The sequence below is a fragment of the Curcuma longa genome, chromosome 8 (assembly GCF_044706935.1).
Source record: "Curcuma longa cultivar G26 ecotype Majalengka, Jawa Barat chromosome 8, ITB_CL_G26_1.1, whole genome shotgun sequence".
NCBI classification, from domain to species: domain Eukaryota; kingdom Viridiplantae; phylum Streptophyta; class Magnoliopsida; order Zingiberales; family Zingiberaceae; genus Curcuma; species Curcuma longa.
This window is the reverse complement of record NC_133868.1, coordinates 6019487-6031329: the sequence shown is the minus strand read 5'-3', so window position 1 is coordinate 6031329 and position 11843 is coordinate 6019487. Positions and strand designations below refer to the sequence as shown.

General features: G+C 39.7%; 1 protein-coding gene and 2 pseudogenes across 1 annotated transcript; 1 reads left to right on the top strand and 2 right to left on the bottom strand.

The window, feature by feature from the left end:
- Nucleotides 1-1917: 1917 nt before the first annotated feature.
- On the bottom strand, nt 1918-3985 carry LOC141833798 (GSH-induced LITAF domain protein-like; annotated as a pseudogene).
- Nucleotides 3986-5360: 1375 nt separating this feature from the next.
- Nucleotides 5361-6052, top strand: LOC141833909 (protein CURLY FLAG LEAF 1-like; annotated as a pseudogene).
- Nucleotides 6053-7983: 1931 nt separating this feature from the next.
- Nucleotides 7984-11111, bottom strand: LOC141833260 (transport inhibitor response 1-like protein Os04g0395600). Its single transcript, XM_074720661.1, has 4 exons — nt 10677-11111; nt 10053-10556; nt 9072-9567; nt 7984-8994 (listed from the first exon to the last, which is right to left on the bottom strand). The coding sequence occupies exons 2-4, from the start codon at nt 10502-10504 to the stop codon at nt 8215-8217; spliced, it is 1728 nt and encodes a 575-aa protein (XP_074576762.1). The 5' UTR covers nt 10505-10556; nt 10677-11111; the 3' UTR covers nt 7984-8214.
- Nucleotides 11112-11843: the final 732 nt, after the last annotated feature.

Here is an 11843-nt window from a genome sequence, read left to right as displayed (position 1 = left end):
ATTTAATTGGTGTTTTAGTAATAGTCTATAATATTATGTATGGATAGATAAATTTTTAAAAAGTTAATCAAAGTAAAATTAGTGATAATGGGTTCAAATTAATTGTTTTTTTATCCTTGAAATAGATACTAGTAGATAAATGTTTATTTAAAAAAAAAAAAAAAAGGGGGGGGGGGGGGGGGGGGGGGGGGGGGGGGGGGGGGGGTTTTCATTTTGTAACACTGATGAACTAAAATAACTCAAAAATATTTCAGTAAAAATTAAAGGGTCTTTTCACTTATAAAATTGATGGACTTAATAACTCAAACTATTATTCTATAAATAGGTAACCATTTATTTAATTTTATAGGCAAATGTTTTTATCATAAAAGTTAAGCAAATTTAATCATTTCAATGCAACTTTATTATATATATAATACTAATTAAGTCAAAATTGGTATTTATCTTTGTTATTTTTAAGAGATATTTGAATTATTTCAATTCAGTCAAACTGTATAACTAAATCAATTAATCTTGTCTTTTTTAAAATGTAAAAAAATGTGTTATGTTAAATTAAATGGCATTTACCTTTTTTTTAAAAAAAAATCCATCATTCAAAGTATTCACCAACATTTAATTCCTTAAAATGATTTTTTTTCCTTCACAACAGAGAGTATTTTAATAATGAGAAGTCTATTTTGGTAAGGGATAATTGCTGGTACTGTTTTAAGAACTGTAACACAAATTTGATGAATAATTTTAATTTTATACCAAAATTAGTATATTGTAACTAGCACATAATGTTTTTTTTTCTAACCAATTAATTGACGCACAAACATTTGACGCATTAAAAGCACACAATTAATAATATGTTAGATTTATTATAAAAAAAATCTTGGGCGCATTAATTGGATCCTAGAGGGTTGAAATATAGGAGTTTAAAAAATTTACGACTTTAATTAAATTATGTATCAAGATTTACCTATATATTTTTTATTTATCCTAATCATCATTCTAGTTTAACTCAATTAAATGTCCATCATTCTATTTCCTTTCTTTGTTGGTTTGGGATCTGTCAGTCTTCTGTGTTACTCTATGCTTACAGAAATGTTTGGGTTGAATAGGTTTATGTGAAATTTAGTGCACTTTTCCGTTTGTCAAGAAATCAGTATCCATATGAAGACACAAGAGACATTCTTTCTAAGGTCATCTCCAGCTTTGGGGCTAATCATGTCATGTGGGGAAGGTAATTGTTCAAAGTTTTTTCTGTGAGTTGATAACTGCAACTCTTCATCAAAAATAAGATCATTAATTCTCTTTATGAGCAGGCTAATAATTTTTTATGCTTCACATTTCGCATCACTTGCTGGTGATTTTATATCTGAGCATGTGATGCAATGACTTCCCATTTGTTGTCAACGAGTGTGGTTATAAAGAGGCAAAGGAAGCTGTTCCTCTCATAGCAAACCATATACCCTTGTCATCGGCCGATATGGAATGGATAATGGGTAGGACGCTCAGGCAACTCTTTCACCATCATGAATGGCAAGCTTAATTACTATTTTAGTTTTTGTATTTGGCATATTTTCTTTTGCTTTGTGCGACTACACCACAAATTATTGACACCCAGCAAAAGGATGCATTTCAAAATGAAGTGGAGGGTTGAAGTATTGTTAAAAATTGTACTCTGAATTAGGTACCAGAACCAGTGCAATCTTCACCTGAAACATTGGTTTTGGATAAGAGCACTTTGGAAGGTGTTCTTGTTTCCTTGCGTCTTCTCTTTATTCCTGTGTTGTGGGTAGGCAGTTGCTCCCCCACCACCATTTGTGTAGATAAAGTTCCTATCTACACAACAAAGAAAAGGTGCAGTGTTCTTTAAAAACTGTTATGGTTCTATGACTCGCAACAAGTGTTTTTTCTCCTAAGCACCAACCCATGTTCTGCACAACATCATGCCAAATATTGCAGTTTATTCCATTTTAAAGATAGCAATAGAAGTGCACATTTCAATTACAAATTTCTTGAATAGTTTATGCCAATCGTTTATTTACAAGCAAAGCACACAGCGGTGAAGATGTAGGATTATGCCGCGAATTACTATGCAGGAACAGCAAAACTCGGCTCCTGCCAATTTGGTGGATCCATAACCAAACATGGGTCTGATTTCTCAAAGTCGGCAACCTGCGAAACAGGAATTCTGTGAGTTGCAACATTCCTCATACGGTTATACCAAGGAGCAGGAGCGAAATCACGCAGACAAGCAATGAGTTCAACCTTTTGCCCACAGCTAGGGCAGTAATGGTACTTGTGCCACAAGCAGTCCATGGATGGGCAAAGGAAGCAAACTCCCAGCATAAATGGCATCATGCAACCAAAAGCTGCCAGGCTCGGTTTTGATCTGTTCCCAATCAAAGAGTTTACATTCGGTGACTTAATCCAACGCCTTATAAACCATTTACGTGTAATGGATCACAATTCATAAGTTCATACCAACATTTGAAGACAAGAAATGGGGGGGGGGGGGGGGGGGGGGGGGGGGGGGGGGGGTGGGAATAGCTCTACAAACACCACAGCTTCTCAAATTACTTAAATTCATTGTCAAGGCATACTCATCAAAGAGAGAACTACTACTTAGCCACTCTTATTTTTGTTAGTCTTTGATAATCTGTGTTTATCTAGCTTGATTGAGGTGTTCAACATTGGTTTATTTTGATTTTTATACAAGTATAATTGGAACCTTCATCTTTGAAATAAGATCCATTATCAAACTCCAGCAGCTTCTACTAGTTCATGTGTGTATGTAAGCATTTGAGATCAACTACATTGATCTTATCCCTCAATTAACATGTGTGTATGTAAATTCCATGTAAGTTCTACATTGATTATTATGTTAACTAGAATTTTCTTTGATATCATTACCTACACCTTTCAACTCTATTTGACTCAACTGGTTGAATCACAAAATCTCAAATGTTAGATCTAAATTGGTTAAAACTTCAAGCATAAACAAGACAATGGATATATCTGTATATTACTGTTTAAGCATAAAAGGTGAATCAAAGCAACGATGTTCCATTAACAAGGATTGCCAAAAATCAAGATCACTTGATTTCATGGATATCAACCATCAGTGACACAGAAAATATGGCTGGAGCAAAACTTTCTTATTGATTTAAACAACGCCGCAATAGGCAAATTTCAAAGCTAGGATGAAGAAAAAGATTGCGATATGAACCCTAGAAATAAGATAGAAAGATATTCACAATTTAGATCAAATTCAACCTCGTCTTCGCCTTTCATATACTGTGATCTGGTACTCAGATGGGTGCCATCACTGAACTAGCGATCAAACCCATCGTAGATAAACAATTTTACTTTTTAAAAGTAAAAGAACCCTAAATGAAGGGAAAAGCTTCACTTCCCGGATCGTTGACCAATGAAAATTTTAATTTCGGACAATATTCCATAAAAACACCAAATCTCGGCACTGTCCTCGATCTTCAATCTCTTACCTGTTCGATTCTCTCAGAAACCACCACAAAAACGAAAAACCCCAAAACCATTCGGATCGACAGACAGGAACGAGCAGAACCAGGAGGGGAAAAGTACGATCTTAATAGTGGAAGACGGATCAAGGTACTAAGGACGCATCTTCTGAAGAAAGGGGAAAAATCGTACTAGGTAAAGGAGAATCGGAACCTGATGGTCGTGAGGCCGGAGGACCCGCAATAAACACACTGGAAGGGTGCAGGGGTGTCTCGGAACATCGTCTGCTGTAAAGGAATCCCTTTCGGGGTCGCCGTACACCGCATTGGGCGGGATCATCCCCGCCTGGTAAGGGTTCTGACCCACGTAATACATCTGCGGCGGCGGTGGCGGAGGCGCTGCCTGGCCATAAGCGTAGCCGTAGGGCACGCCCAGCTCCGGATCTTCTTCCTTTCCTTTTGTCGCCATCACCTCTCCTCTTCCCTTTCTCTGGCGATGATCGATCGCGATTTATCGATCTACCCGACGTTGACTGGCCGCCTCGTCGGAGCGATACCGTGTTACTTTTACAAATACATCCCCTCAATTTTGCAATATCACAAGTGGGAGGTTTCGGGTCAACGTTTTATGTTGACTTGACTTTTCCTATATGGAATTCAAACATCAGCCACTTTAAAATTTTCATAATTAAAATAAACTATTTTTTAAAGAAAATTCTGACGGATCATTAATAGGATTTTGGAAACTTACTATTTAATGGAAATAATAATAAAGAGAAAAAAAATGTCCAATTCAATCTCAACTTTTTTTATTCAATCAAGCAATTTTATTTTGTTTTCTTTATGTTTTATATTAAAAATATGCAAATAATTTTATATTAAATAATTTAAAAATAGATAGATTAATTTATATTAAATCACAAGGGTGGTAAAACCACATATGCCATCGAAGTTATAATAAGACTTATGGAAGAAATGCTATGCTGCGTGATGAGGAATTCGAGATTCATACGCGACACCTTTGACCTACCGCTGTTGTCCTCGCCCTCACCATGTCGTCCGACTACCGTCGGCCACCGCCTCAGGTGCGATCGACGCACCACTCACTGCCGCTCCATTTGGCATCGGATTTTTGATCGGATAGTGATCGGAATCTGGCATAATTCGACTAGAAAAAGAGTCGGCAATGACGCGACCACTGTTGATCATGCGGCCACTACCGATCATGATTGGCCAGAATCCGCCGTCGGACGGAGCGACGGTGAGCGACATGTCGATCACGGCCGAGGCGATGGCCGACGGTAGCCGAACAGAACAGCGACAACGACGGTGGGTCAAGCGTCTCGCACGAGTCGCGTACGGGTGTATAGTACCGGATAGCATTCTCAAAACTTGGGTGCAAACAAATAGCGGAATAATATAAAATATTAATATTTAAATTAAAATTAAAATTATATAAAAATAACGATGAATCCCTGCGTGATCTTGAGAAGGAGTGTACTTTTTTTTTATACCGCGGACAAACAGATGAAGACAAAGCGGCCAACACCCTCGTTGTCTCCATCTCCTTCGAACATCTCCTAATTTAATACCTTCCTCTCACTTTCTTTTGATTTCCTTGTGTTTTTTATTGATTTCGATACAAAGCGTCAGAGTTTGAGATGTTTTGCAAAATAATTGGAGCAAGTTTAATTTGGAGGAAGGGTGTCGTATATATCTTGGGAATGTTGCGTTAACAGTGGCACCTTCAGCTACTGCTTCCTCCTCCTCCTCCTTCCTTCTTCCTTCTTCCTTCCATGGATGTCTTCTTTTCCTTCGCAGACCATTTCCAAAGGCTCCTCCTTCCTTAGTTACTCCGCTTCTCCTCTTTCTTGTCTCTTGGTTTTTCTCTCGATGACGGCTCCCAACATTGAGATGATTGCGGCTTTGCTTCGGAGCTGTAAGGTGGGGAGGGAGCGAGGTCTGCGCTCGCCGGCGGCGCATCTCGTCGGCGGCAGCCCAGAAAGTGTCTCCGTGGAGCTGAACTCGGAGACGGCGCTGCCTTTCCACTGGGAGCAGTGTCTCGACATGCAGGTATACGTCCCCACCTCCTTAAATGCTTCCTTCTTTTCGTCAATCATTGATTATAAATGCACCGAATCCGTCTCCAAGATCGTGTTTTGGAACCATTTCCGGCGTCAAAATCGTTCCTTTTGTGCCTTGTGGCAGACAGGGGAAGTCTACTACTTCAACCGGGAGACCGGAACCAGGACGAGCAAAGACCCCGTACCGTCGCCGGCGACTACTCGTCGAGTTATCATTCTGAGGAAGACGTCTCCTCCTCCTCCTCCGACAGCTTCTCCGGCCTCGCCAGCGGCGGCAGCAGCAGCAGAAACGACAACGAGGACAGCAGCGACAGCACCGCCAACTCTTGTCTCACCTCCATCTCCTCCTCCTCCTCCCCTTCCCTGGCGACCGCCGCCGAGCCTCTCGTCTCCGCCGGATGTCGGTCCTGCTTCATGTACTTCATGGTCCCCAAGAGCGACGACTCCTGCCCCAAGTGCAGCGGCCGCCTCCTCAAGCTCGGTCGCCACGGCAACCCCTGAAACACCTCAACCTCGAGTCTTGCTCCTGTAGTTTGGATCGATCCAACGAGAACAAAAAAAAAAAAAACAAAGATCGATCCAACTTTTATTCTGCGTCTTAACATCTGCAACATCTTATGCTTCTTGGAATTCTTTAGAACTTAAGTCTTAGTTTCATCCTCCTCAATGGAGCATCAACCAATCTTTTTCCCAACAAAAGCTTTCCCTTATGAGATCACCACGTTTGTTCTGCAACAACTGCCACTGTTTCTCCTCCAATTATTTTCTTGCGTTAACAGTTGCGCAGAACCCATCGATCGACCAGCGGCGGAATTTTTGAAGTCGAGTGGAAGGAGAAGAGGAGAGGAGGGAATAAAGTGGAATGGTAAAGTTCAAGTGGCTCAGAGACAAGAACCTCGCCTCGGGCTGCAGAAAGGAATCTACACAGAGTGCAGAAAGTAAACCCTCTTTCCCTCCTCCTGCACAGCAGAGGAAGAGGGAAGAAAGGTATCAGAAATCTACCACATTGTTCCCTCAAACCAATGATCCAGCGGTCTTTGCCTTGAGAAACAGAACCAGCCCATGCGTATTCACTAATCAACCAATGATCTTGCTGTAGTTGCGCAAGTTTTCACCAAACCTTGCACTTCAAATGCTGGAGTAGATCGATAGTTCCAAATCCAATAGAATGATCATATGATCAAACATCAGAAGGAGAACGCCAGGCTCGTGCATTTCAAAATTGTGTTAGAACCAAAACTGTAACAGGATCATGTGCAGCTGTTATTTGTTGGCGAGATGCGTAAGTAAACATGTAAGACTGAGTATGAACAGTCGCTGCAAAAATTCCTTTTGTTTTGTCCTCCGCGCCCTCCTCATCTGTCATTTTTGTTTTGTTTGTTCTTTTGCTTCCTTGTGTGAAATGGCAACATTTTGAATTCCTAAAAGTTTTTAGATTCCGGAATCAAATTCCAACTAATAATGAAAGGAATCACTAGAGAAGATGTGAGAAGTGGTATGCAAGTATTAATAATTTTATCCATGCAACCTAAATGTGATGTTAGATTTGATAAAAATAAAAGGTTGTGATATTTATGATAAATATATGTATTAATCAATCCTCCTAGTTTAAACTCCTACATTAGCGTAATATTATAGAACACTCCCTTAGATTACTTAAAGCTTTCTAAAACATCTTAGTGCATAAATAAACACACATGCAAATTGATTTCAAAATTTAACTTTTACATCAGCTCTAATAATTGACACATAATGACCAATATTTTTTATTTTTACATCAAAAATATTCAATGTTTCAAAAAGCTATAATATGTATATATATATCTTTTGACTGGAATTGAATTGTAAAATCTATAATATATTAAATCAAAACTCATTCAAAATTCTATACGTATTATCTTTGCACTTGAATTGAATCACAAGATCCATAATATATCAAATTAAAATTCATTAAGATCCATAATATATGAAATTAAAATTATCTATCTGATAATACCACATAAAAGATAGGCTTCGAACATACCACAGAAAAGAAAAGCCACTCCACGTGACAAGCTTATCCTGGAGCCAGCCTCCTACAACTGAATGCTTCTGCATGCCAAAGTAAAGTGAGCCCCAGAAGAGCACAAATGATAAACAGGAGCTCATTGATAAGGCTGGCTGCACTGCACATGTTCAATCACAGTGAAGACCTCCAACATCATTTTTAGTTTTTACCATGCGACGACAACTTCATGATCCACCAAATGGAAGATTATCAACAAACAAAAGTAGAAAATATCCACAAATAAGGAGGAAGAACTAGGATAGGATAGATACCTGATAATACTTTAGTGTTCTGAATAGCCAAAGCTTCCAAATACAAGAAATAAAGCATTCTAACAAAGGATGCATTTTTGTGAATTGCTGCTAAGCGACTTAGATCAGAGACATGTTGATAAAGACTTAACTGATACTGCCAAATAGGGTTCTAAACTTAAACATTACAAACATCGAGTCACTTATCGAGAAAGCAAAATCTACAAGTGTTCATCCTGCCTAACTTCAATCTACAAACACGATTAAGGTAGTGATGACACTAGAGGAAATAGGAAAAAAAATATTACAATCATAACTAGATTACCTTATGTTCTACTAATACTCATGCTGAGAGTTGGAGAACTCTAAAATGTCCAGACAAAATCTGGTGCATCATCCCTTGGCCCTGTCAGAGTTCGATACACATACATCTTCTCCACTCTGTGCATGTCACTAGGATTTTCCACCATCTCATCACTTTCATCCCTCTCGTTTATAACTTCGACGTTTAATCTTGGCATCTTTGCAGCGAGTGCCTTGCAACCCCCTATGGTAACATCACAGGATGACATCCAAAGGGATCGCATTGTTTCATACTTCCCTACATTCTCCAAAAGTGCAGCATCGCCAAATGGACTATCTCTGATTTCAAGCTTTTTAAGGTTCTTGCATCCATTGAGCACATAAACCATTCCTTTATCGCTATCGCCAGCAAATGCAATTGAAAGCATCTCAAGACGCGAAGCATACATGCCTATATACAAGAAAACCTTGTCAGTTAGATGGCCTGATAATGATAGTCTCTTCAGATCTTTGCATGACTTCACAATTGCCCCAAAACCTTCATCCAATGGTTGGTTACTGATGGGATCTGGCTTTACAGGATCAAGAATACACAATCTGAACCGCGTGAAATGCGGACAGTTCTTGGCAACTGTGATAAGTGCAGCATTTGTCATCTGGTGACAGAAATACAGTAAAGAGTTCAACTTAAGGCAGCCTGAAGATATAGCAACAAGCCCTTCTTCAGTTACAGCAGCAATGCCAGTACCATATACATCAGATGGAAATACCCTCAACTCCTGTAACTCTTTACAAGCAGAGGCAACAGCTGCTAACCCTTTGTCTCCGATGCAATCTAAAACCTGAGGATCAACCCAGCCATATTAGATAAACTAACAAGGAAAACACAAAAACAACTAAAGAAGCAACAACAACTCACCCAAAGCTTTTGAAGTTTGAAACAGTGACGAATCATCTTGATTAGATCATTACCCTGGATTGCAGGGGCATAGCTTAAGTTAAGAACAGTAAGGTTTGAACAGATGGAATATATGGCCTGCAGGTAGCGAGGAGCAGCATCCCAGAAACCTGACAAATTCCTTATAGATTTGCATTTGTAGATGGCATTTATAAGATTCTGATAAGCTTCAGTGCGGTGGTCGGCTGTGAAAGAACCAGTTCCAAGTTCCACCAAATTGGGGGCTCGGGCAAGTATCTTGATAAGTGACTCAATAGATATTGCTCGATTAAGCTTCAAGCACCTGAGGTTCTGGCACCTAGCAACAAGTCGCTCAAGGGCACTTGTATTCACCTCTCCTTTTAGGCATGCAAAGTTTAGAGATACTAAGGAAGTACAGGAATCAGGGAAGCAACTTAGCCACTGCCGGCCATGATCTTCCACTTCATTTTCCTGTAAATCTAGCTCCCTAAGACCCCTAGTAACAGAAAGCAATATAACATGAGAAATATGGTAGTAGTTTGTTCCTAGAATCAAATATAAAGCTAATACACCCATGTAATCCATCACTTTCACTGATGGATCAATATTGTTTCTAGCATAACCATCATAAGAGGAATTCAAAATAGTGCTGATCTTTCCTATATCGAATATAAGACAATTGGTTCACAAAGACTAATATATTAAGCGATACGATCGCTTGTCTCCCTCAACAGATTAGTAAACATGAAACAAGGTAAACAAAAGGTATGTCAGTGCTTCTGAATTCCATTGTTTTAATTTGACTTGAGATAGGTGAAAATACAAACAGTTCAAAAGTACAATATAAAATCTTTAGCGGAGCTCGCCAAGCTGAAGCTAGGTGTTAAGGTATCGAAGAACCAAAAAAGCATAAGCGAAGGACATTATAAAAGGAGTTCTTAAGCAAATTAATTTAGCGGAAACCCGTCAACAAGTTCTCACCTGCAGTGAGTAGCGATCTCCGCAAGCCCGTCAGTACTGAAACCCTCGCAGCTAATTAGAACAAGGGACTTAAAGTTGGGGAAAGAGCGGGCTAGAAGCTCAAGGCTTTCATCCGAGACCACCATCCTCTTCAGTCGGAGCTCCTCCAAACCAGGGCAACAACGTGCAGCCATCTCAATCCACGGTAGCGCATAGCCGCCCCAATCGTGAGGAACCAGGTTGAAATCAGCAAAATGGGGCTTCCCCTTGACGGTGAGGCACTTGATTCCAGGGAATCTAGCCATTACTCGTTCAGGCCGCACGGCATAACAGTTGCCGACGAATACACGCCGGCGGCTAAGCTGCTCCACAAGATACCACGCCTTGCACACTGTGGATACATTATTACGGTCGCGATGCGAGCTGAGGAAGTCAAAAATGTGCTCCACCACCTCGTCCGGGAAGTAAGTCATAGCTCCACAGCAAAGGAAAGTTTTTCTCCTGCACCTTGCTCTCCACCTCAAGCTTAGTAAGAAGAAGAACAAAACAAAAAAGGCACACAACCCAAACTCAGATCTGTAGCCGAGTTCCATAGATGATAGAACACCACGAAAAATGCGACAGTAAGAGTGCCAAAGATCCAACCTTTGATGTAGCTGTTTCCAGCAGCTCCAGCTTCACATGCAAACGAACGTAGATCTGCTCCAGAAATAGTAAAAATAATCCCTCGTTTACTAATAAAACCACAGAAGATCGTTCGGAGCTGGTAGATCAAACAAAAGACCATCTTTTTTCCTCAGATCACATCGGGAACTCACCAGCAGCAGATCGGGGGCAAAACAGAACCAAAACACGCGAAAAAAAATAAATCAAAATCCTAAAAAAAATAAGAACAAAACCCCTAAAACAGGCGAAGGAAATGCATCAAGAAAAAAACACAGCGCATCGAAGGAAACAACTAGATAAAAAAGAAAGGAAACAGAAGCGTGATCTACATAACACGGAGAAGAGAGAGAGGAGGGCCGACCTCAACTTCCAATTCCCTACCCACTCTCTCTCTCCTCGCTCCGCTGCTTTTTGCTCGCACTTCAACGCTTCTCTACTCCTCTAACCATAGTTGAGAGCTCAGGTCGCGTTTGGCTGAAGGCCAGTTAGAATATCGGAGGGTGGATATCCGTTTGTCGGATTGTAACGCCTGATCGGGACCGTCGAGAGGCGATGGGCGGTCCTTGTCCACCGGTTGCGGATATGTGTTGAAGGGTACGGGGACGTGATTGGTATTAAGTCACGATCGACGCTACCGTTTCGTTGCCATTATTATTACTATAATTATTATTTTTGAGTAACGGAGTATTCAATTTGTAATGATTAGGTGTGACAATGTTGGTGTCCCAAAAATTTAATTTGTCTCAATTTATATATTTTTTATTTTTTTAAAATAAACTTTTCCATTTTCAAAATTTTCCAATATTTTAAATTAATAACCGATGAAATTTTAAATTTTTTAAGTATAACTTTGAGAGCACATCAAAAATGAAAGTTTTAGTAAGTAAGACATTTTTTTAAATCAAAACCATATTTCATGCCATCAATCCTTTATAAACTTCCATAAAAAAAAAGAAAAAAAAAAAGATGATGGGCGTCTGGGTTGGCCGCTGCGTGCACTTTTTGATTTACCCTGATGACCGATAGAAAACTTCCATGGGACCGAGTCGGTTATCCCCAGGGATAGTCAATGAGACTAACTGGAATTTATCTTTTTTTTTTATAAACTTCCATAGATACTTTTAAATATATTATTCCGTCTATTTT